General features: G+C 44.1%; 1 protein-coding gene across 7 annotated transcripts in view; it reads right to left on the minus strand.

The window, feature by feature from the left end:
* The window catches only part of MICAL2 (microtubule associated monooxygenase, calponin and LIM domain containing 2), a 278,680-nt gene that overhangs the window by 171,659 nt on the left and 80,030 nt on the right, over window positions 1-26,991 (minus strand). For all 7 annotated transcript variants that reach the window (XM_077287247.1, XM_077287248.1, XM_077287249.1 and 4 more), the window contains exons 5-12: window positions 26,697-26,798; window positions 18,271-18,426; window positions 11,056-11,156; window positions 10,713-10,970; window positions 10,514-10,629; window positions 4,152-4,278; window positions 1,435-1,525; window positions 743-890 (exon numbers count right to left, since the gene is read on the minus strand). In XM_077287247.1, coding sequence (XP_077143362.1) covers window positions 743-890; window positions 1,435-1,525; window positions 4,152-4,278; window positions 10,514-10,629; window positions 10,713-10,970; window positions 11,056-11,156; window positions 18,271-18,426; window positions 26,697-26,798 — 1,099 coding nt within the window. The remainder of the gene's footprint in view (window positions 1-742; window positions 891-1,434; window positions 1,526-4,151; window positions 4,279-10,513; window positions 10,630-10,712; window positions 10,971-11,055; window positions 11,157-18,270; window positions 18,427-26,696; window positions 26,799-26,991) is intronic.

The raw sequence follows: 26,991 nt of genomic DNA on the forward strand, positions 1-26,991 counted from the left end.
AAAGCATGGATCCATCCTGCCTTGTATCAACGGTACAGGGATGTGCAGCCGACAAATCTGCGGCAACTGTGTGATGCCATCATGTCAATATGGACCAAAATCTCTGAGGAATGCTTCCAGCACCTTGTTGAATCTATGCCACGAAGAATTGAGGCAGTTCTGAAGGCAAAAGGGGGTCCAACCCGTTACTAGCATGGTGTACCTAATAAAGTGGCCGGTGAGTGTATATATATATATATATATATATATATACACACACACACATTATTTTATTTTATTACTTTATACGGCTTTCAAGTTCCTCGGGGGCGTGATAATGCTTGCCACACCCCTTTGTGAACTCTCTCAGCCAATGAAAAAAGCTGAGAGGGAGTCACATGACACACTTCCCTTAAAAAAACCCTAACATACTCTTGTCAAGGAATTGTATAAGGCCCATAAATAAAGATAATATATTCCTGGTACTACTGGATAGAGGAGTCAATCGAACCACCGGAGGCCGCAGAAGTACGGGGATGACCGAGGAGAGGTGAGTATAAGATTATTTCATCCCTTTCCCAGCAGGTTATTTTGTTGAAATTCACGCAACTCAAATCATGAAAAAATAATTGGATTTGGAAAAATTCAACTTTTTAAGAAATTTGCAAGAACTTTGATTAGTTACGAATCGATTTACTGATATAATTCTATTTTTGACTATTATTAAGAGATTACAGAACGTTGCCGATTATCAGTGACTCACAGAAGATCCGGTCGGAAATGGTGAATGATGGCACATAGCGCGAGGCCGCTCTTCCAGGAGCTGGTCAGGTTTGTGACGTGCACGTTCCTGTAGCCTTCTGTCTGCTTCTGACACCAGGTTAGGAGCTTGTTGGGTCTAACATCCGATTCTGATCAGACATGAACAAGACACCAGGAGGAATCTTAGTAATGGACATGGTATACTTTGTATTTAAAAGGAAATACCACCCAAATATATCTCCAGCTTTTACACTGTGGGGAGCGACTAAGTATACCCAGACAGCTTAGATAACCGAGAGGCAAAATCCCATTTGGTCGCCAACTCTCTCTCCCGACACAACCATCATACGGGAGAGCGGAGCTGACGCCAGACTCATCCGGCAGCAACTTCTCTCTGCCTGGACAACGAAAGGATCGAGCGGCTAAAATGAAATAGCTTGATCCTTATTTTCCCCAATCATCATCTGTAGAAAAGAGCGACATTAGATTGTCACTCAATCATCCCGAAATTTGATTCTACCTACTGTGTAAGGAGGCCATAAACTGTAACCCTCATTGATTCCCAGATTGATGACGAGCAGATTCTTAGATTACATATCTGCACCTCCAGCAGTAATGTTTCATCTGCCCCAAATAAAGGAGAACGGGAACTTGGAGGAAGAACTTTCCCTTAATTATTTGCACCATACATACCATGCCTGGTTATGCCTACAGATCTTCGGATAGAGCTAGCTCTCTCCAGAGGACATCCATGTAATTCCCCAGTGAAGTATAAGTGTTTAACCTGAAAGAAAAACACATGGATCAATGTATAATATTGTCTTGGGGACAACCCCTTTAAGAATGGGAGTTCTAACGAAAGGCTCCTTTTAGCAGTTTCTCACTTACACGACTGTTCACTTTCGGTCTAGAAAAAAAACCCTCGATATTGTGACAATTGCAGTCACACGGTACTGAGAGGCTAAATTCAACTTTTGCATATTCATGGCGGGTTTTCCACAACAAAGTGGATGAGTTTTCCTTTATTTTTCTGCAGAATCCACACAGAAATTGCCTCTGTTTGCATTGCAGCAGGTTAAGGGCTCCTACAGATGTGTGATCCCTCAAAACATTGCATCGTGCTCGGTCCAATGTTATTCAATGAGGCCGTGCATATGTGTGATTTTTTTCCTTGGACTGAGGTGGTCCAAGGAAAAAATCACAACGTTCTCGATTTGCCTCCGATTGGATGGCACTCAGCCATTTATCCGTGGAAAACTATTACATCTATTGAATGGGAGGAATAGAACTAAGCAAGAGCATGTGTGAAAAAGACTTGGGTGTACTATTAGATCACAGACTGCACATGAGTCAACAGTGTGATGCAGAAACAAAAAAGGCAAACACAATTCTAGGATGTATTAAGAGAAGCATAGAGTCTAGATCACGTGAAGTAATTATCCCCCTCTACGTTTCCTTGGTCAGACCTTAAAAAAAAAAAGGTTGGATGACCTTAGCCTGATGGAAACTTTTAGTGCAGATTTTACCCTTTCATTTCAATGGGGACCCTAAAACCCCAGGTTGGACCGCTGGCCTGACATTGTTCTGTTGTGGTTCCGACCCAAAAAAGCACATAAAAACATAAGTAAGTGCAGGAAAATATGTGCAGATTTTAGATGCAGAAACAATTACAGACTGCATATGAGTCAACAGAGTGATGCAGCAGCAAAAAAGGCAAACAGAGTTCTAGGATGTATTAAGAGAAGCAGAGTCTAGATCACGTGAAGTAATTATCCCCCTCTACATTTCCTGCACAAGAGACAAATGTACTCTGACATAAACTTAACAAAAATGCAACAAAAAAAAGCAAAATCTGCTTTTTTAGGCAAGCTTTTTACTGTCAAATTATTGCCTTAGGAAAAATAAAACAACGCAAAAACGCAACGTGTGAACACAGCCTTACACAACAAGCGGAGATCTTGAAAACAGCAAGGAACTGAAACACAGAAAACGTTAGGAAGTTGCAGAATTTTACATCATACAGTGATTTTTCAAGTCCAGCATTGCAATTTAAAGGGAAACCAGTTCCCACAGATCAGCTGTGTTTTTTAACCTGCTTCACATGATCCGAGCTTTTTCCAAGCACAGCAGAGGTAAGACAAATATCTCGACAGCAGGCGGCCGCTGGGTCACTGTTACTTTGTATCAGAGATTACACCCGTCTCACACTGCGCACATGTAAATATACACTTCTCCCGCCTGAAGGAATATCCATCACCATAACAGGTTACAGTAAAGTCTCAATCAGCATTTTCTGCAGCAGTGTGGTCATATTACAAAGCGACGGCACAAAGAGGATCGCCTGGAACTCCAGGACAAAGTCCCAACATGAACTACAAACAGAACTGATACAAATAATCCCAATATTCCGGTAACCATAGAGAAAAGGCTGATACATAGTAACAGCTCACATAAATAAGAAGTAACCCACGGCGATACAGCGGTGTTTACACTGGTGTTTAATAAACTGGATCACTCCTGGTGAGACCGCTTCAATTAATAATGATGTGTATCCTACTATATAACTATGGAGAAGAAATTGCTCGGACATTCCGAAATTCGTTTTGGGCAGATTCTCTTGATTCAATTTGGTCAAATAAAGTTTGTCTGAGTTTTAAGTGCCCCGATTGCCATGAAAAGATGTTTTTTATACTGTATGGTTTCTCCAAACCCTATAATAATGATTAGCCTCAAGCGGTAATGTGGGAGGCGACACATGTCGTGATGGAGGATGGGGAACTGCGGCAGCATAAAGACAGTTGAAGGTCTAGGACTGGTGAGAAGAATATATATTATTATTTTATCTTCTTTTAATGCAGACAACCACTATTCATGCAAATTAAATCCCCAAAATTATATATATATATATATATATATATATATATATATATATATATAGCTGGCCTTGTGATGTAAAACCCAGAGAAGCAGTCTCCAGCACAAATAGTGGTGAGAGGTTTTGTTAATGGGCCCGGATTTTGGGTCCAGGTTGTAGGAACGGCCACCAGAGCTGGCTGGGACTGGCAATTCCCTTACCTCCAGTTCCAGGACTTGAAATGTGCTAGTTAAGGCAGTCTAGCTGCCTCACTTAGGGTCTGTGTGTGGAAAGAGGAAGAGATCTGGGGGATACTGAATCTATGGCTCTGATGAAGGTTCTGTCGAAATCTGTTTTTTTTTCATGGAAAACCATATGGAAACGGCAAAATGGAATGTGAATGGCCCCTAAGGAACATATATATCAAATAGCAGAAGACACTTCTCCATTCATGAGAATCACCATGGATAAGTCATCTACTTATTGGGGATATTTGCAGCGAGATCAAAAATCGTCCTCAGCCTCCACGTTAATAGTCTCGCTTTCTGTTACTGACCTGATGAGCGCGGACGCAGTTGGAGTTGAGGTTGGGATATCGCGTTGCAGGGTCGATCGTATACTGATCAAAGTTCTTGTTGATATTTTCGGGTGTCGTCTGAGGTAGTAAGCGATAGATACTTTCCCTGAAACGAGAAAATAAAAACATAACTACAGTTATAAAGAATCAGAACTTTGCACCCCCCTCTGGTGTATCATGTCTTTGCCAAAATTGCCATGTCAGACTGTGGTCAGGATAATGGAGCCTGAGGCTGTGAAAGAGACGGTTAAGTATGTAGCCCCTCATACATTTCATGAGGTCATCGCGTTCTGTGTACCCCTGGGGTATAATCTTCTCTCTGTTGTGCAGCCGGGAATAAAAACTTTCACCATAAAGCTCCAACAATCCTCATTCTTCTTTGATTTTTGACATCTAATTTTTTTTTTTACTTTGACCACAGACAAGTGAGTCAGGAATGAAACAAGACCGTACGCCATTATGTCATACATTACATCAGCTACAGACATCTTAGACTTTACCTTATATTTAGCATCATACTTGTAGCGATGGAATAGGGGTTTATTGTTACCTTAGTTCCAATTACAGGGCCGGAATAAATGATCGGGGCCTTAGAAATGAAGAGTCTCCTGGGGTCCCACTCTGTGCTATGTTATCACAATGACATTGAGTGGATTTTGATCATATCCTGATCTGACTATATATATTTACTCTATACACATATATATATATTCTCATATATACATATGTTCTCATTCCCTAGCATAGACATTGTAGAGAATTTATTAAGAATGGTGTTTTTTACGTCAAACGTAACAATAAGCACACTGGCATAAGACGCTTCTTACTTATTAGGAGGCGCTCAGAGATCATCACGTATATGATACAGAAACAATCGTATATAAATATTAATAACCGGGGTCTAGGAAGCTGTTAGGCTATGTTCACACGCTGCGGGTTTTGCTGCGGACCCGCAGCTGTTTTGCAGCTGCGGGTCCGCATCCTTTTTCCATGTAGGTTACAGTACAATGTAACCTAATGGAAAACAAAACCCGCTGTGCCGACGATCCTTTTTTTCTGTGGAAAATCCGCGCGGATTTTCCACAGAAAAAAAGAAGGACCATGTCACTTCTTGGTGCAGAATCGCAGCGATTCTGCACCCATAGAAATGCATTGAACCGCTAACTTCCCGCATGGGGCTGTGCCCACGTTGCGGGAAGTAAGCGGTTAATGTGCGGGTGGTACCCGGGGTGGAGGAGAGGAGACTCTCCTCCAGGCCCTGGGAACCATATTTGTGTGTAAAAAAAAGAATTAAAATAAAAAATCATGCTATACTCACCTCTCAGCGCTGCCCGCGGCGTCCGGTCTCAGTTGCTGTGCCGAACAGGACCTGTGGTGACGTCGCGGTCACATGACCGTGATGACGCCGCGGTCACATGACCGTGACGTCACGAAGGTCCTTGTCGGCACAGCCGCTTGCAGCGCCGGGGAGATCGCGACGTCAGAGGGGGAGTATAACCAATTTTTATTATTTTTTACATTACTATTGATGCTGCATATTGCTGCATATGCAGCATCAATAGTACAGGAGTAATCCCGCAGCGGAAACCGCGGAACAAACCGCGATAAATCTGCAGGGATAACCGCAGCGGGTTTGCCCTGCAGATTTATCAATTCCGCTGCGGGATTAACCCGCAGAGGAACCCGCAGCGTGTGAACGTGGCCTTAGTCTGTTGCTGTAGATACTATAAAACAACAGAACGTCAGAAGATTTGTATGGGGGAAGTATATTGTCAGTTTTTAGACTCAATCTTCACCAACCTCTACTAATGTGATGAGTGAAGTGCTACACACCTGTCCCAGATCTGGGCTTCGCTCCCTTCATACCGGTCTGCTAAACTTTCTTGTGCTCCATGTCGGACTTTGCAAGTAGCCTGGTGTGCTCCCATGTGATCATCTACCTGGGCCTATATAAGGCCCATCAAGACACACATCTGTGTCTCGGTATTAAGAGTCTTAGTTTGTCTGTGCAGCATGACCTGCTCAGCACCTGTATGTGGTCTCCAGGACCTCTGCTACCTGTCTGAGGTCTCCAGGACTTCAGCTACCAGCCTGCCATCTCCAGGACTTCAGCTACCAGCCTGCCATCTCCAGGACCTCAACTACCAGCCTGCCGTCTCCAGGACCTCAGCTACCAGCTTGCCATCTCCAAGACCTCAGCTACCTGCCTGCCGTCTCCAGGACCTCAGCTATCTGTCTGCAGTCTTCAGGACCTCAGCTACCTGTCTGCCGTCTTCAAGACCTCAGCTACCTGTCTGCCGTCTCCAGGACCTCAGCTACCTGTCTGCTGTCTCCAGGACCTCAGCTACCAGTCTGCCGTCCCCAGGACTTCAGCTACCTGTCTGCAGTCACCAGGACCTCAGCTACCTGCCTGCTGTCTCCAGGACCTCAGCTACCAGTCTGCCGTCCCCAGGACTTCAGCTACCTGTCTGCAGTCACCAGGACCTCAGATACCTGTCTGCAGTCACCAGGATCTCAGCTACCTGTCTGCAGTCACCAGGACCTCAGCTACCTGTCTGCAGTCACCAGGACCTCAGCTACCTTTCTGCCGTCTTCAGGACCTCAGCTACCTGTCTGCCGTCTTCAGGACCTCAGCTACCTGTCTGCCGTCTTCAGGACCTCAGCTACCTGTCTGCCGTATCCAGGACCTCAGCTACCTGCCTGCTGTCTCCAGGACCTCAGCTACCAGTCTGCCATCTCCAGGACTTCAGCTACCTGTCTGCAGTCACCAGGACCTCAAATACCTGTCTGCGGTCTCCAGATCCTCAGCTATCTGTCTGCAGTCTCCAGGATCTCTGCTACCTGTCTGTGGTCTCCAGTACCTTAGCTACTTGTCTGCCGTCTCCAGGACCTATGCTTCCTATTTCCTGTGTACATCAACTACCTCCTGCACTGACACCCGAAGCCCGGGTTTCCACTCGGACCTTGGGCTTTGAGAATCCACTTCACCTAGTAAGCCTAACATAAAGTAGTGAAATGCTGGACATTTACATCTGGAAATTCTTTCAATATACCGTATATATTCGAGTATAAGCCGAGATTTTCAGCCCATTTTTTTAGGCTGAAAGTGCCCCTTTCTGCTTATACTCGAGTCATTGTCCCAGGGGGTCGGCAGGTGAGGGGGAGCGGCAGGAGTGGCGGCTGTCACATTATACTCACCTGCTCCCGGGGCGATCTCTGCATTTCTCTGGCACCTGCGGCTCTTCCTGTGTTCAGCGGTCACGTGGTAACGCTCATTAAAGTAATGAATATCGACGCGACTCCACTCCCATAGGCGGAGCGCATATTCATTACTTTAATGAGCGGTACCATGTGACCGCTCAGCACTGGAAGGAGCTGCCGGCGCCGGAGACCATCGGAGAAGCAGGGACTTGCAGACCGCATCAGGAGCAGGTGAGTATAACGGGTGAGGGTGAGCCATGCGATATTCACTTGTCACCGTTCCACCGCCGCGCTCTGTCTTCCGCATCCTCTGGCTGTGACGTTCAGGTCAGAGGGCGCGATGACGTGGTTAGTGCGCGCCCTCTGAATGAACAGTCACTGCAGAGACCAGGAAGACACAGCGGCGCGCAGCAGTGTAATGGGGACAGGTGAATATTGCAAGTGCTGGGAGCCTGAGCCAGAGGTGACACCGGCACCTGGCCCCTATAGCACACTGGTGTCCCCGCCTGCTCAGGACACCAGCACTCGGCGCCCAGCGATGAGAGGTGAGTGTGTCATTTTCTGTTTCTTTAATCACAGCAGCAAATGGGGCATATTATTTTATGGAGCATCTTATGGTGCCATCAATAACCTTTGTGCAGTGTTATATGGGGCATAGTTTAATATGGAGCATCTTATGGGGCCATCATTATCCTTTGTGCAGCGTTATATGGGGCATAGTTTAATATGGAGCATCTTATGGAGCCATCATTAACCTTTATGGGTTATATTTTTGTATGGAGCATCTTACGGGGCCCATCATATATGGGCATTATATGGGGCTCCTGATTCAATATGGATATTCAAAAACATTTAACCTACTGATGTCTCAATTAATTTTACTTTTATTGGTATCTATTTTTATTTTTGACATTTACCAGTAGCTGCTGCATTTCCCACCCTAGGCTTATACTCGAGTCAATAAATGTTCCCAGTTTTTTGCTGCAAAAATCAAGGGTCTCAGCTTATATTCGGGTCGGCTTATATTCGAGTATATACGGTAAGTATTTATTACAAAGTTTAGTCCCATAATACAGTACAAGAAACCTTTCAGATTGTAGCAGGAATTGTTAGGAGAAAGGAGTCAAGATCATGATACAAATCATCTGACCTCAATGATGTCTACAGAAGGAAATAGAGAGCTTTATAATCCTGGGTTTATTTCTGCAACAAAAATCACTTGGTAGCCTTAGGCTACTTTCACACTAGCGTCATGCACTGCACGTCGCTATGCGTCGTTTTGAAGAAAAAACGCATCCTGCAAAAGTGCTTGCAGGATGCGTTTTTTCTCCATAGACTTACATTAGCGACGCAGTGCGACGCATTGCCACACGTCGCAACCGTCGTGTGACGGTTGCGTCGTGTTGCGTCAGTCCGTCGCCACCAAAAAACGTTGCATGTAACGTTTTTTGGTGCGTCGAGAACGTCTTTTCCGACCGCACATGCGCGGCCGGAACTCCGCCCCCGCCTCCCCGCACCTCACAATGGGGCAGTGGATGCGTTGAAAAACTGCATCCGCTGCCCCCGTTGTGCGGCGCTTGCACAGTATGCGTCGGTACGTCGCAACGTTGCATTAAGACGTGCGTCGTACGACGCTAGTGTGAAAGTAGCCTTAGCCTAAAGAAATACCCATATTAAACCAGGGTCACCTAGTGGCCATATTGCCCAGTTAAATCTTAAAGAGTAAACTTTTTTTTGTTTAATTATTGATCAACGTGAAAGAAGTATATATTTAATAGGGGAAAAGTATAACAGTAGTATAGTTACATTTAGTTGACGGAAGGGGGAAACTGTACTGTACGCACAAAGGGGCTTTCGCTGGTGGTATCCAACATGGCACCCCAGCTCCTGAACCCTAAGCTTGAAAGGGAGGCAAATGGTCTGTAACTAAGCAGAATATTTCATATTGACTGTATAGAGAAGAGTGGGGGAGCCACAGGATATTTGAAATGCAAGGTCATAAATTAGCTCATCATTCCCTCACAAACAGAAACTTCTAAATGGGCCAAACTGGGTCATCCTGGAAATATGAGCCTTTGTCAGGACTATAAAAAGCTGGGTGGCACAAAAGAAAGTTGTTCACAAGTGGGGGCTCCCGATGCTGCTTCAGATACATAATTCACTTTCTCCTTCCCCCAAGGAAACAGAATAACAATAGGCATTTCTGTTATTTCTCCCTTTTTATTTTATAACTGTTTCGCCTATTTGTGTGTCGTTTTATTTTTACCTTTTTATATATTTTACTGTATATTTTTATATTAAAGTGTAATATATTTAATAAGTTTGATCTTTGTATGCTCTAAAGAATCTGTAGCCTTTCAGAGAGAGTGGAACCTTTTGATCGTCAGACAGTAACATATTTCGGGGACTCATCACCCTCTGTGTTTGAGCGTGCGTTATGTAATCGGGATGTGTGGACTGTGTCGGGGCGTGATTTATGCTCACTTTATAGCCTAGAACAGAGGTTGAGTGTTGGACTGAGTGAGATGAGATAAATTAGCCTTTGAGACGCACCCCATGTCACGTGCTGAAGTGTGACGTGTGTACATGGCAATCAATCTTTGCAAACTTATGAATCTTTGTAATATACTCCATTACTTATTTTGCTTCCTTCCCTTTCAAACACCTCTGAAAGTGCTTTTTTCACTGCCAAGTTCCTCTTTTTTTAGAAGCTGCTTTGAACTGTTGCTCTACCAAGAATCCGTACTCAAACTCAATGCACAAACACACTTCTTATGTGAGGTTTTCTTCCCCCTTCCTTCACACTCGGACAGTGATAATGAAAGGAGTGTGTGTAAATAGTGTTAGAGTACAGATAACTTCTAGAGCAGCAATTCAAAGCAATTTTTAAAAGAACATGAACTAAGCAGTTAAAAGAAAACTTTCATAGTTTTAAGGTTGAAAGAAGACACAAGTCTATAATGTTCAACCTATAATCTAACACGATGATCCAGAAGAAGACAAAAATCCAATGAGGCAGATGGCAATTTCCCCATTACTTCGGTCACTATATACATTTAAGAAAAAAAGTTTTGTTTCCCTTTAAATAATGAGGCATTGTCTACCTGCGTTTGTGCAGAAGCAAAGAACTAATGTCTTACCGTTCAGCCAGGATCTCGAGAGGCGGCGACCCCTGAGACCAACTCTTCACCATCCAGGCTGTATCAAAGGCGGCCAGAAATCCCCGGGCACAGCCCGTACCCATCGGCCAGAAAGGCTGAAAAGAAGAGCAGACTATAAAGCCGCCATCTCTATGCAGGAAAATACATTGAGATATGAGGCCAAGATTTTCCAACCAACCTCTAACAAGCTGTCACCAACAAGAGCCACCAGAAGGTGATGCCCATAGCGTTCCCTGACCAGGGCGGCATCTTCAGAGGCGTACATAGAGGTGAAATCAAACATGGCCACATCCGGCTGCCCATAGTGATTGATGGCAAAGTCCAAAGATGGCAGCTGGTAATTGGTGGCAAAGTCAGCAGCTTCTCTTGCATAGGACTGCAGGTTCTCCTGGTCTACATTCTCTGCACATAGCAGCATCTCCGCATCAACATAATCCTGAAAATATAGAACCTTTCAGGTTACTGGTTTCCATAGCATGTACCTCTGGTCCGAGAAAACCATCCCAGCGACATCCACCTACATTCAGAATGACGCCTTTATCCAGCAGACTTTGCTTCTTTGCCGTCATTACAAAGTAATGTGTGCTGTCCTTGTAATACACAATGTTCTCAAGATCGATCCCTGAAAGCAAAAGACAAGAACGGTAAGAAAGAGACGACTGTACAATGAAGAGGACATTTTACAGGATGAAAATCAAGAGAGTAAGTTCTGTGCAGACACTGAGCAAGCAGGGAATGCTGGGAGATGTCAGCCCTGAAGCTGCAGAATTTATGTACACCATGACTACCAACAAAATAGTGAGTGCAGCTCTGGGGTATAATACAGGATGTAACTCACTAAACACAAAAAGAAGGAAAGCGATGACAAATGGTCACACACAATAAATAGAAATACTATAAACTTTATTGATAATGTACAACAATATTAAGAACAGGTGAAAGGAGGGAAGGTAGTAACAGCACAGAAATCACTGTTAAAGAGTTAACAGGAAGGGCGCCACCAGAGATACCAGTCCTACAGGCTTATATATTATCAGAGTAGAAAAAATAAGCAAAAGTAGGAAAACCAAATAGTAAACAACTAAATAAACCACAAAATAATAACTGGATCCTACTGCGGGCAGGAAAACCGAGCCAATAGCAACAGTTCACATATAAGATAGGTGAATACAAGAGCCGCTATATTGCTATCCTAATTAAAGTACCATGACCTATCAAACAGACATAATAAATACTATTAAAGCAAGGTACCCACCGCACGGAGGACTGTAGTACTGGAGGCGCGCTTCCACCCCAACGTGCGTTTCGGCGATCACACCTTCATCAGGGGGCAAAGACAATGAGTGCACATGAGTTTAAAAAGCACCCGGACAGGAAATGAGCGGGTGCAGCGACCAAAGAAGTCCGTGCGGCAACAGGAAGATGAGAAACAGTGACCGCATATGCAGGAAGTAGAGGGGCGTGGCTAGCGAAGTGATCGCGCAGTACCATGGAAACCATAACGCAACAGCGTCAAGAAAAAACCGCGATACCATGGAGACCATAACGCAGCAGCGTCAGGAAAACAGCGTACACCATGGGAACCACAACGCCGGCAGCGTCCGAGAAAGCCTAAATGATCGCGTAATTCCATGAAAACCACAACGCCGGCAGCGTCCAAGAAAGGCCAAAGAAAGCCGAGGACCACTGGGGCCCCAGGTGATCCGCAGCGTCCAAAGGCCATCATAGGAACGCGCCGGCGCATAGGAATCACTGAGGCAGCACCCAAAGATGGAAAAAATGCTGCTAAATGGAATTGCCACAACCACCACAGCATAGAGCGTATTGCGGACCTAAAGACATAGAGACTGTGATAATTAATAAAAAGGGGTCGCCATACTTGGATCTACCTCCCCAAAGCAATTTCTAAGAACAGCCCCCCAAAAAAATATTATATAAAGAACATCAAATGACATATTCAAAAAAAAGGGGCAAATTCAAAGAAAATGACTAAGACACAGACCAAGTATCGCTTAATCACCTATAGTCCTAGAAAGATTAATACAAAGGACTTATCACACAGTCTATGAAAGATTAATACAAAGGACTTATCACACAGTCTATGCATTACAAACGCAGTAAAAGTTGATAACAATAACATATATAGATAACAATGGTATATATAGAAAAAATATATATATACAACTGCGATTGTAGATACAAAGCTTAGTCATAGTGGCCACAGTCCATTGCTCATTTGTGCCTTCTGAATCCTTTTCTTTCTTTCAGATTGTTACGGAGATGTCCTCTTCATAACATTATAGAATAAGAATCTGGAATATGCCGCAGAGTACTACCAGGTAGGTATGACTAAGCTTTGTATCTACAATCGCAGTTGTATATATATATTTTTTCTATATATACCATTGTTATCTATATATGTTATTGTTATCAACTTTTACTGCGTTTGTAATGCATAGACTGTGTGATAAGTCCTTTGTATTAATCTTTCATAGACTGTGTGATAAGTCCTTTGTATTAATCTTTCTAGGACTATAGGTGATTAAGCGATACTTGGTCTGTGTCTTAGTCATTTTCTTTGAATTTGCCCCTTTTTTTTGAATATGTCATTTGATGTTCTTTATATAATATTTTTTTTGGGGGCTGTTCTTAGAAATTGCTTTGGGGAGGTAGATCCAAGTATGGCGACCCCTTTTTATTAATTATCACAGTCTCTATGTCTTTAGGTCCGCAATACGCTCTATGCTGTGGTGGTTGTGGCAATTCCATTTAGCAGCATTTTTTCCATCTTTGGGTGCTGCCTCAGTGATTCCTATGCGCCGGCGCGTTCCTATGATGGCCTTTGGACGCTGCGGATCACCTGGGGCCCCAGTGGTCCTCGGCTTTCTTCGGCCTTTCTTGGACGCTGCCGGCGTTGTGGTTTTCATGGAATTACGCGATCATTTAGGCTTTCTCGGACGCTGCCGGCGTTGTGGTTCCCATGGTGTACGCTTTTTTCCTGACGCTGCTGCGTTATGGTCTCCATGGTATCGCGTGTTTTTTCTTGACGCTGTTGCGTTATGGTTTCCATGGTACTGCGCGATCACTTCGCTAGCCACGCCCCTCTACTTCCTGCATATGCGGTCACTGTTTCTCATCTTCCTGTTGCCGCACGGACTTCTTTGGTCGCTGCACCCGCTCATTTCCTGTCCGGGTGCTTTTTAAACTCATGTGCACTCATTGTCTTTGCCCCCTGATGAAGGTGTGATCGCCGAAACGCGCGTTGGGGTGGAAGCGCGCCTCCAGTACTACAGTCCTCCGTGCGGTGGGTACCTTGCTTTAATAGTATTTATTATGTCTGTTTGATAGGTCATGGTACTTTAATTAAGATAGCAATATAGCGGCTCTTGTATTCACCTATCTTATATGTGAACTGTTGCTATTGGCTCGGTTTTCCTGCCCGCAGTAGGATCCAGTTATTATTTTGTGGTTTATTTAGTTGTTTACTATTTGGTTTTCCTACTTTTGCTTATTTTTTCTACTCTGATAATATATAAGCCTGTAGGACTGGTATCTCTGGTGGCGCCCTTCCTGTTAACTCTTTAACAGTGATTTCTGTGCTGTTACTACCTTCCCTCCTTTCACCTGTTCTTAATATTGTTGTACATTATCAATAAAGTTTATAGTATTTCTATTTATTGTGTGTGACCATTTGTCATCGCTTTCCTTCTTTTTGTGTTTAGTGCTTATCGTGATGATAGGTCTTGTTGGTCCTTTTTCACATATGGTACAGATTTCTGCCATATTATGAGTTACCATGGTGATTAGTCATATAAGTTGTTATTCAGGATGTAACTCAGGATCAGTAATGTAATGTATGTACACAGTGGCTACACCAACAGAATAGTGAGTGCAGCTCTGGACTATAATACAAGATGTAAGTCAGGATCAGTACAGGGTCAGTAATGCAGTGTATGTACACAGTGACTCCACCAGCAGAATAGTGAGTGCAGCTCTGGGGTATAATACAGGATTTAACTCAGGATCAGTAATGTAATGTATGTACACAGTGATTGCACCAGCAGAATAGTGAGTGCAGCTCTGGAGTATAATACAGGATGTAACTCAGGATCAGTAATGTAATGTATGTACACAGTGACTGCACCAGCAGAATAGTGAGCGCAGCTCCTGAGTATAATACAGGATGTAACTCTGCTAAACAGGCCTACTTCACAACCCTCGTATCTTCCCTATCCTACAACCCCAAACAGTTATTCAAAACCTTTAACTCCCTCCTCCGCCCCCCACTACCCCCTCCAACCTCCCTCATCTCTGCTGAGAACTTTGCCACATACTTTAAAAATAAGATTGACCAGACAAGGCAAGTCTTCATTGTTCAACCACCACAACCCCTTTGTATACCAGACCAATGCCCAAACCCCATAACCTCTCTATCCAACATCACTGAAGGGGGGCTTAATTGTCTCCTCTCCAAATCGCACCTCACCATCTGTTCGCTCGACCCCATCACATCCCACCTCCTCCCCAACCTCACCACCACACTTATCCCATCCCTAACCCACCTCTTCAACCAATCGCTAACTTCTGGCACCTTCCCTTCTGCTTTCAAACATGCCACAATCACGCCTATCCTTAAAAAGCCAACCCTCGATCCAACTGTTATGTCCAGCTATCGCCTAATATCGCTGCTCCCATTTGCTTCCAAACTCCTGGAGCAGCAGGTCCACTCTGAACTTTCCTCCCACCTCTCATCTAACTTGCTCTTTAACAATCTACAATCTGGTTTCCGCCCCCATCACTCAACTGAGACAGCCCTGACCAAAATCACTAACAACCTACTTACCGCCAAAGCTAACGGACAATACTCTGTACTCCTCCTTCTAGTCCTGTCCTCTGCTTTCAACACAGTTGACCACTGCCTCCTACTACAGATCCTCTCCTCCTTTGGCATCAAAGACCTCGCCCTATCCTGGATCTCCCCGTACCTTTCCAACCAGCATTCAGTGTCTCCCACTCCCACACTACCTCCTCATCCCACCCTCTCTCTGTTGGAGTCCCTCAAGGCTCTGTTCTAGGACCCCTACTCTTCTCAATCTATACACTTGGCCTGGGACAACTCATAAAGTCCCATGGATTCCAGTACCACCTCTATGCTGATGACACTCAGATCTACCTCTCTGGCCCAGACGTCACCGCTCTGCTGTCCAGACTCCCAGAGTGTTTATCAGCCATATCCTCCTTATTCTCCTCTTGCTTCCTCAAACTCAATGTGGACAAATCTGAACTCATCGTCTTTCCTCCATCCCATAGATCTTCCTTACCTGACCTATCTATCGCAATCAACGATATAATGCTTTCCCCCGTACCGGAAGTCCGCTGCCTCGGAGTAACCTTTGACTCTGCCCTGTCCTTCAAACCACACATCCAAGCTCTGTCCACCTCCTGTCGCCTCCAGCTCAAAAATATCTCCAGAATCCGTCCTTTCCTCAACCATCAATCTACTAAAATGCTTGTGCATGCCCTCATCATCTCCCGCCTTGACTACTGCAACATCCTTTTCTGCGGCCTCCCTGCTAACACCCTTGCACCTCTCCAGTCCATCCTTAACTCTGCTGCCCGACTAATTCATCTCTCTCCTCGCTACTCCACCGCTTCCCCCCTCTGCAAATCTCTTCACTGGCTCCCATTCCCTCATCGTATCCAGTTCAAATTACTAATACTGACCTACAAAACCATCCATAACCTGTCTCCTCCATATATCTCTGAACTAATCTCCCGATACACTTATTCGCTCCTCATCCAAACGCCTCCAAGACCTCCCGAATATCCCCCATCCTCTGGAATTCTGTGCCCCAACACGTCCGACTATCAACCACATTCGGATCCTTCAGACGGAACCTGAAAACCCATCTCTTCAGGAAAGCCTACAGCCTGCACTGACCCTTCTGCCTCCTCACCACTACCGGAGCTACCGCCTCACCAACACCGGAGCTGCTGCAACCCTCCACCTACTGTCTCCTTCCCCATAATCCTGTAGAATGTAAGCCCTCAAGGGCAGGGTCCTCGCCCCTCTGTATCAGTCTGTCATTGTTAGTTTACTGTAAGTGATATCTGTAACTTGTATGTAACCCCTCCTCATGTACAGCACCATGGAATCAATGGTGCTATATAAATAAATAATAATAATAACTAAGGATAGGTACAGGGTCAGTAATGTAATGTATGTATACAGTGACTGCACCAGCAAAATAGTGAGTGCAGCTCTGGAGTATAATGCAGAATGTAACTCAGGATAAGTACAGGATCAGTAATGTAATGTATGTACACAGTGACAGCAGAATAGTGAGTGCAGCTCTGGGGTATAATACAGGATGTAACTCAGGATCAGTACAGGATCAGTAATGTAATGTATGTACACAGTGACAGCAGAATAGTGAGTGCAGCTCTGGGGTATAATACAGGATGTAACTCAGGATCAGTACAGGATCAGTAATGTATGTACACAGTGACTGCACCAGCAGAATAGTGAGTGCAGCTCTGGGGTATAATACAGGATGTAACTCAGGATCAGTAATGCAATGTATGTACACAGTGACTGCACCAGCAGAATAGTGAGTGCAGCTCTGGGGTATAATACAGGATGTAACTCAGGATCAGTAATGTAATGCATGTACACAGTGACTGCACCAGCAGAATAGTGAGTGCAGCTCTGGGGTATAATACAGGATGTAACTCAGGATCAGTAATGTAATGTATGTGCACAGTGACTGCACCAGCAGAATAGTGAGTGCAACTCTGGGGTATAATAGAGGATGTAACTCAGGATCAGTAATGCAATGTATGCACACAGTGCCTGCACCAGCAGAATAGTGAGTTCAGCTCTGGAGTATAATACAGGATGTAATTCAGGATCAGTACAGGATCAGTAATGTAATGTATGTACACAGTGACTGCACCAGCAGAATAGTGAGTGCAGCTCTGGAGTATAATACAGGATGTAACTCAGGATCAGTACAGGATCAGTAATGTAATGTGTGACAGCAGAATAGTGAGTGCAGCTCTGAAGTAAAAGCTTAGTAATATAATATTTTCAAAATAACTAATTATTACCATCTAATAACAAAGCCTTATCACCTAATGTCCTGGTGGTCTTTCTTATTTGGTTTCTGGTGTAGTGAAATACAAAATAAGGGGCCAATTCATCAATGCTGGTGCAGCAAACAAACGCGCTACGCCAGTCTTGCTGAAATTAATGAAGGTGCCGATTTAATTAATAGGCGTATGACACAGTGAATTTGGCGCCTCCGTGCAGTGCACCAGACATGCTGCTCCAGTCACAGACTGTCGTGGAGGCGACACATTGCAATGTATAATGCGAGTTGTGTGCAGATCCTGAACCATTGGGGTCTTCTGTGAAGCTTGAGCTCAGAATGAAGAAAAAAGGTAAATAATTGTCAATGTAATGGTGTACTTCTATTTACACTCAAGACAATCGATGCCATGTAATAAATCATGAGCACTTTTCTGTGCACGTAAGGAGAACAATAGACGCTGAGTACAGATGGCTCCGCCGCAGTCATTTCCACGTAAAGAGGATTTGAAGGAGAATTTCCTTTGTGCAGTAAAGGCCACGACGTGAACTATTGCTCGGCCTCCAGGATCTCTCGGTGCCCCCTGCTCCTGTCACCCACGTCACGTGCTGCTGTTTACTCCGCACACGCAGAATGAGGACAAACCTGTTTCTTCCTTCAAGTCTTGAAAGAATTTCTGATTGAAAATAAAGGCGACTCCGCTGATCTCCTCCACTTTGGCTTCTGCCGTCGTGTTTCTGTTCACGAAGTTGGCGGTGATGGCGATGGCCAGCTTACCTCTAAATTCTTTCCTCTTAAAACCTGCAAAACAGAATCTGTAAGAAAGGAAACGCAACTCCCACCCGCACGCTCCCCATCTGAAATACTCTGCGATGCAGTCTTTTGCAGACCTCTTGACATCATGACACAGACCCAATACAATCCTGTCCTCAGTCTGTGCCCGTCACCTTGTCTCCATTTACCCCCTCACATCACTATATTGCACCTGTCTCTGTACTGAAATACTCTGTGCTGCCGGTAAACCCTGCTCTCCCAGGTAATGGCGAGAAAATACCAGTAAATGGAATGGGTTCTCTGGTTTCTGTAAGTACTCACTATTTGCAGATATTCCCTATTTGCTGAAACATTCCCGTTTACATCCAGAAGTTGAAGATCTGTCCTGACTTAAAGGGGTTCTCCAATGAAAATAAGTTATCAGCTATACACAGGACTGGTGAGAAGTTATTGATTGGTGGGGTCCGTCTGTTGGAATCTAGACTGATTGGCAGAAAAGGGTCCTTTTGCCTCCTATTTAATTGGAGCCGCACTGAGCATGTGCGACCGCTGCTCCATTCATTCCCTTTGGTGCTGCTGAGCACTCCGCTCTGCTTTTACTGGAAGCCCCACAGAGAATGAATGGAGCGTCTGATCCATTTTGTAACAAAGATAAAAAATTATTTGTTCTGTCGATCGGTGAAGGTCCCAGTGGTCGGACTTTCACCGATTAGCAAATGATCACCTCTCCAGCAGGTAGGCGATGTCTTGCTTTCACTGGACAACCCCTTTAATCCTTCTTACAGATGAATGTTTGGAACAATTGTATCCAGTCTGATCACTGGTGAGCGAAAACAGACAGGCCACCAGATTGATATATTTTTCCAGCACTAACACACTGCAACAAACTATCAGAACAGAAGAGAGATTAGTTCTCCTGATGAGCTTAGCTTACATGGGATCGGATTGCCCAGCCTAGATAAAACTGTAGCAAATCCTTAGCTGTGAGAAGTATTAAAAGGGTTTTCTGGGTTGATCACCTATCAAAAAAAGAGATCTGTTCTGCAGTACCCGGCAGCAGCTGCTACACTTTGTATGGAGATGTGCTCTACAGCTCCATTCCAAAGGCTTACATCCGATAACGAAGCAAATACCAGCTGATCAGTGGGGGTGATACCTGCCAGACCCCCAACAAAGTCATATTCCGATGCAAAGCTCATCAATATGTTGTGCCAGGACAACCCCTTAGGTCCACACAGATTTACCAGTTCTGAAGGGAAGGAGACAGCAAGCAGAGGTCTTACAAAATAGAAGAGAACGTACAGGAGAACGTTCCATGGTCACCTTGAGAATTCTTAATTCTTATAAAAATGATAATCCCCTTTGCGCTGTTTAATTAGGGCTTTTATATGGGCTGTTATACGTGATATATGGCAAGCTGACATACAGAAATCCTCTCTGGGATGACACGGCTTGTTGTACAGAGTGCGGAGCTGCTTCCCTGTGATCCTCCCAGGCCTGCCATATCCTACACCCAGTGATGTACCCGCCCTGTATTTTCACCATCTGGGTACAAGGGATGGCGTTTCCAGCCATTAAATCTGTCATCCCAAACATGTCGCCGCAGCTTCTCCTGACATCAGAGAGGGGTCTAATATTCCTGCATCTAATAAGCATCACACAGGGAGGGGGCAGACGGAGAAGCCATGACCTCATCAGGGTAATTGCCATTTCTGGGGGTGTGAGATGAAAATTATACTATTATTTTGCTAATTTTAGAAGAGTTAGATGTGTTATAATGGAAGCACTGTCTATTTTTATCATAGGAAACATGTCTGCTTTCTATAGGAGGGTGACACTGTCCAGTTCTATATATATACTAGCTGTACTACCCGGCTTCGCCCGGGTTAATGACTGCTGTTAGCAAAATAGAATGTGTTAACAAAAATTTATTCTGCACACAAAAACCACAAAACAAATAGATAGAAATGTAATTATTAAAAGGCAAAAACTAAGCAAATAGAAGCATTTCACAACATATATTAGCTTTGTTATACTGAGAATGTCTTTGTTGCCTATATTAACCAATCAGAGCTCAGGTTAATTAACTGTAGCAAAATAGAAGCTGAGCTGTGATTGGTTGCTATTGGCAGCCTGATAAATCCCCAGCCAACAGGAAGCCCTCCCCCCTGGCAGTATATATTAGCTCACACATACACATAATAGACAGGTCATGTGACTGACAGCTGCCGTATTTCCTATATGGTACATTTGTTGCTCTTGTAGTTTGCTTATTAATCAGATTTTTATTTTTGAAGGACAATACCAGACTTGTGTGTGTTTTAGGGCGAGTTTTATGTGTCAAGTTGTGTGTGTTGAGTTGCGTGTGGCGACATGCATGTAGCGACTTTTGTGAGATGAGTTTTGTGTGGCGACATGCGTGTAGCAACATTTTGTGTGTTGAGTTGCATGTGACAGGTTAGTGTAGCAAGTTGTGTGCAGCAAGATTTGTGCATGGCGAGTTTTGCGCGTGGCGAGTTTTATGTGTGGTGCATTTTGAGTATGTGCAAGTTTTGTGTGAGGCAACTTTTGCATGTGGTGCAACTTTTGTACATGTGGCAATTTTTCTGTGTGTGCAAGTTTTGCATGAGGTGAGTTTTCCATGAGGTGAGTTTTGCACGTGTGGCGAGTTTTGCGTGAGCCTAGTTTTGCATATGGCGAGTTTTGCATGTAGCGAGTTTTGAGTGGTGACTTTTGTGTTTCGACTTTTATGTGGCGAGGTTGGTGTGTGTGTGTGGTGAAATGTGTGCTGAGGGTGGTATATGTGTTCAAGCACGTGGTAGTGTGTGGCGCATTTTGTGTTTGTGTTCATATCCCCGTGTGTGGTGAGTATCCCATGTCGGGGCCCCACCTTAGCAACTGTACGGTATATACTCTTTGTCGCCATCGCTCTCATTCTTTAAGTCCTCATTGTTCACATCTGGCAGCTGTCAATTTTCCTCCAACACTTTTCCCTTCACTTTTTCCCCATTATGTAGATAGGAGCAAAATTGTTTGGTGAATTGGAACGCGCGGGGTTAAAATTTCACCTCACAACATAGCCTATGACGCTCTCGGGGTCCAGACGTGTGACTGTGCAAAATTTTGTGGCTGTAGCTGCGACGGTACAGATGCCAATCCCGGACATACACACATACATACATACACACATTCAGCTTTATATATTAGATATACCTGTATGTAATCTCCTGTATATAGTATATACCTGTGTGTCATCTCACCTATATATAGTATATATCTGTGTGTCATCTCCTGTATATAGTATATACCTGTATGTCATCTCCTCCTATACATAGCATATACCTGTGTCATCTCCTCCTGTATATACTATATACCTGTAGGTAATCTGCTCCTGTATATAGTATATACCTGTGTGTCATCTCCTCCTGTATATAGTATATACCTGTATGTCATCTCCTCCTGTATGTAGTATGTACCTGTATGTCATCTCCTCCTCTATATAGTATATACCTGTGTGTCATCTCTCCTGTATATAGTATATATCTGTGTGTCATCTCCTCCTGTATATAGTATATACCTGTGTGTCATCTCCCCTGTAAATAGTATATACCTGTGTGTCATCTCCTGTATATAGTATATAGCTGTATGCCATCTCCTCCTGTATTAGCCCTCGTTCACACGTTATTTGGTCAGTATTTTTACCTCAGTATTTGTAAGCTAAAATGGCAGCCTGATAAATCCCCAGCCAACAGTAAGCCCACCCCCTGGCAGTATATATTAGCTCACACATACACATAATAGACTGGTCATGTGACTGACAGCTGCCGGATTCCTATATGGTACATTTGTTGCTCTTGTAGTTTGTCTGCTTATTAATCAGATTTTTATTTTTGAAGGATACCAGACTTGTGTGTGTTTTAGGGCGAGTTTCGTGTGTCAAGTTGTGTGTGTTGAGTTGCGTGTGGCGACATGCATGTAGGGACTTTTGTGAGATGAGTTTTGTGTGGCGACATGCGTGTAGCAACTTTTTGTGTGTCGAGTTGCATGTGACAGGTTAGTGTAGCAAGTTGTGTGCAGCAAGTTTTGCGCATGGCGAGTTTTGCGCGTGGCGAGTTTTATGTGTGGTGCCTTTTGAGTATGTGCAAGTTTTGTGTGAGGCAACTTTTGCATGTGTTGCAACTTTTGTGCATGTGGCAATTTTTCTGCGTGTGGCAATTTTTCTGCGTGTGCAAGTTTTGCGTGTGGCGAGTTTTGCACGTGTGGCGAGTTTTGCATGTGGAGAGTTTTGCGCGTGGCGAGTTTTGAGCGGCGACTTTTGTGTTTCTACTTTTATGTGGCGAGGTTGGTGTATGTGTGGTGAAATGTGCACTGAGGGTGGTATATGTGTTCGAGCACGTGGTAGTGTGTGGCGCATTTTGTGTGTGTGTTCATATCCCCGTGGTGGTGTGATTATCCCATGTTGGGGCCCCACCTTAGCAACTGTACAGTATATACTCTTTGGTGCCATCGCTGTCATTCTTTAAGTCCCCCTTGTTCACATCTGGCAGCTGTTAATTTGCCTCCAACACTTTTCCTTTCATTTTTTCCCCATTATGTAGATAGGGGCAAAATTGTTTGGTGACTTGGAAAGCGCGGGGTTAAAATTTCACCTCACAATATAGCGTTGACGCTCTCAGGGTCCAGACGTGTGACTGTGCAAAATTTTGTGCCTGTAGCTGCGACGCCTCCAACACTTTTCCTTTCACTTTTTCCCCATTATGTAGATAGGGGCAAAATTGTTTGGTGAATTGGAAAGCGCGGGGTTAAAATTTCACCTCACAACATAGCCTATGACGCTCTCGGGGTCCAGACGTGTGACTGTGCAAAATTTTGTGGCTGTAGCTGCTACGGTTCAGATGCCAATCCCGGACATACATACATACATACATACATACACACACACACACATTCAGCTTTATATATTAGACTAGCTGTACTACCCGGCTTCGCCCGGGTTAATGACTGCTGTTAGCAAAATAGAATGTGTTAACAAAAATTTATTCTGCACACAAAAACCACAAAACAAATAGATAGAAATGTAATTATTAAAAGGCAAAAACTAAGCAAATAGAAGCATTTCACAACATATATTAGCTTTGTTATACTGAGAATGTCTTTGTTGCCTATATTAACCAATCAGAGCTCAGGTTAATTAACTGTAGCAAAATAGAAGCTGAGCTGTGATTGGTTGCTATTGGCAGCCTGATAAATCCCCAGCCAACAGGAAGCCCTCCCCCCTGGCAGTATATATTAGCTCACACATACACATAATAGACAGGTCATGTGACTGACAGCTGCCGTATTTCCTATATGGTACATTTGTTGCTCTTGTAGTTTGCTTATTAATCAGATTTTTATTTTTGAAGGACAATACCAGACTTGTGTGTGTTTTAGGGCGAGTTTTATGTGTCAAGTTGTGTGTGTTGAGTTGCGTGTGGCGACATGCATGTAGCGACTTTTGTGAGATGAGTTTTGTGTGGCGACATGCGTGTAGCAACATTTTGTGTGTTGAGTTGCATGTGACAGGTTAGTGTAGCAAGTTGTGTGCAGCAAGATTTGTGCATGGCGAGTTTTGCGCGTGGCGAGTTTTATGTGTGGTGCATTTTGAGTATGTGCAAGTTTTGTGTGAGGCAACTTTTGCATGTGGTGCAACTTTTGTACATGTGGCAATTTTTCTGTGTGTGCAAGTTTTGCATGAGGTGAGTTTTCCATGAGGTGAGTTTTGCACGTGTGGCGAGTTTTGCGTGAGCCTAGTTTTGCATATAGCTAGTTTTGCATGTAGCGAGTTTTGAGTGGTGACTTTTGTGTTTCGACTTTTATGTGGCGAGGTTGGTGTGTGTGTGTGGTGAAATGTGTGCTGAGGGTGGTATATGTGTTCAAGCACGTGGTAGTGTGTGGCGCATTTTGTGTTTGTGTTCATATCCCCGTGTGTGGTGAGTATCCCATGTCGGGGCCCCACCTTAGCAACTGTACGGTATATACTCTTTGTCGCCATCGCTCTCATTCTTTAAGTCCTCATTGTTCACATCTGGCAGCTGTCAATTTTCCTCCAACACTTTTCCCTTCACTTTTTCCCCATTATGTAGATAGGAGCAAAATTGTTTGGTGAATTGGAACGCGCGGGGTTAAAATTTCACCTCACAACATAGCCTATGACGCTCTCGGGGTCCAGACGTGTGACTGTGCAAAATTTTGTGGCTGTAGCTGCGACGGTACAGATGCCAATCCCGGACATACACACATACATACATACACACATTCAGCTTTATATATTAGATATACCTGTATGTAATCTCCTGTATATAGTATATACCTGTGTGTCATCTCACCTATATATAGTATATATCTGTGTGTCATCTCCTGTATATAGTATATACCTGTATGTCATCTCCTCCTATACATAGCATATACCTGTGTCATCTCCTCCTGTATATACTATATACCTGTAGGTAATCTGCTCCTGTATATAGTATATACCTGTGTGTCATCTCCTCCTGTATATAGTATATACCTGTATGTCATCTCCTCCTGTATGTAGTATGTACCTGTATGTCATCTCCTCCTGTATATAGTATATACCTGTGTGTCATCTCTCCTGTATATAGTATATATCTGTGTGTCATCTCCTCCTGTATATAGTATATACCTGTGTGTCATCTCCCCTGTAAATAGTATATACCTGTGTGTCATCTCCTGTATATAGTATATAGCTGTATGCCATCTCCTCCTGTATTAGCCCTCGTTCACACGTTATTTGGTCAGTATTTTTACCTCAGTATTTGTAAGCTAAAATGGCAGCCTGATAAATCCCCAGCCAACAGTAAGCCCACCCCCTGGCAGTATATATTAGCTCACACATACACATAATAGACTGGTCATGTGACTGACAGCTGCCGGATTCCTATATGGTACATTTGTTGCTCTTGTAGTTTGTCTGCTTATTAATCAGATTTTTATTTTTGAAGGATACCAGACTTGTGTGTGTTTTAGGGCGAGTTTCGTGTGTCAAGTTGTGTGTGTTGAGTTGCGTGTGGCGACATGCATGTAGGGACTTTTGTGAGATGAGTTTTGTGTGGCGACATGCGTGTAGCAACTTTTTGTGTGTCGAGTTGCATGTGACAGGTTAGTGTAGCAAGTTGTGTGCAGCAAGTTTTGCGCATGGCGAGTTTTGCGCGTGGCGAGTTTTATGTGTGGTGCCTTTTGAGTATGTGCAAGTTTTGTGTGAGGCAACTTTTGCATGTGTTGCAACTTTTGTGCATGTGGCAATTTTTCTGCGTGTGGCAATTTTTCTGCGTGTGCAAGTTTTGCGTGTGGCGAGTTTTGCACGTGTGGCGAGTTTTGCATGTGGAGAGTTTTGCGCGTGGCGAGTTTTGAGCGGCGACTTTTGTGTTTCTACTTTTATGTGGCGAGGTTGGTGTATGTGTGGTGAAATGTGCACTGAGGGTGGTATATGTGTTCGAGCACGTGGTAGTGTGTGGCGCATTTTGTGTGTGTGTTCATATCCCCGTGGTGGTGTGATTATCCCATGTTGGGGCCCCACCTTAGCAACTGTACAGTATATACTCTTTGGTGCCATCGCTGTCATTCTTTAAGTCCCCCTTGTTCACATCTGGCAGCTGTTAATTTGCCTCCAACACTTTTCCTTTCATTTTTTCCCCATTATGTAGATAGGGGCAAAATTGTTTGGTGACTTGGAAAGCGCGGGGTTAAAATTTCACCTCACAATATAGCTTTGACGCTCTCAGGGTCCAGACGTGTGACTGTGCAAAATGTTGTGCCTGTAGCTGCGACGCCTCCAACACTTTTCCTTTCACTTTTTCCCCATTATGTAGATAGGGGCAAAATTGTTTGGTGAATTGGAAAGCGCGGGGTTAAAATTTCACCTCACAACATAGCCTATGACGCTCTCGGGGTCCAGACGTGTGACTGTGCAAAATTTTGTGGCTGTAGCTGCTACGGTTCAGATGCCAATCCCGGACATACATACATACATACATACATACACACACACACACATTCAGCTTTATATATTAGATATCTATGTAATACTCAATTTCACCTGCGGGGGCACTGCAGGGAAACTGAACACTTATTGTCAGTTTTCCCCACAGAATGTGCATGATCGCTGGATTCCTAGTGATCATTGTATTGTCAGAAGTAAAGAACCCCAATACCGGGGCTTATACTGCAAAATATCCTGTACGAAATGATCGGAACGCTTACAAATACCATTATTGCTGTTACGGGTCACATCTCACCTTCCAGGGTGTTCCTGCGCCCATCCGCCCCGATAATGACATCAAACTCATAGTCTGATAAGGGATGGTCCTGAGGAAGATATTCCGCCCTCCATCCTATTTCTAAGGTAAAAGAAAAATATTATATAATATTAGTTTTCTGGTTACAAGTGGTAAGAGGTGGCATTATGGTTGGCAAAATTGGCACAATCAGTAACTCTGCAGGACCTTTAGCTGGTATTGTGTGAGCACCATGGCAAATATGGCCGGTATCTTGTGGGCACTAGGGATGTGGGCAGTATGGCTGGTAATACGT

This window comes from Ranitomeya variabilis, chromosome 2 (genome assembly GCF_051348905.1).
Source record: "Ranitomeya variabilis isolate aRanVar5 chromosome 2, aRanVar5.hap1, whole genome shotgun sequence".
In the NCBI taxonomy this organism is placed as follows: Eukaryota; Metazoa; Chordata; class Amphibia; order Anura; family Dendrobatidae; genus Ranitomeya; species Ranitomeya variabilis.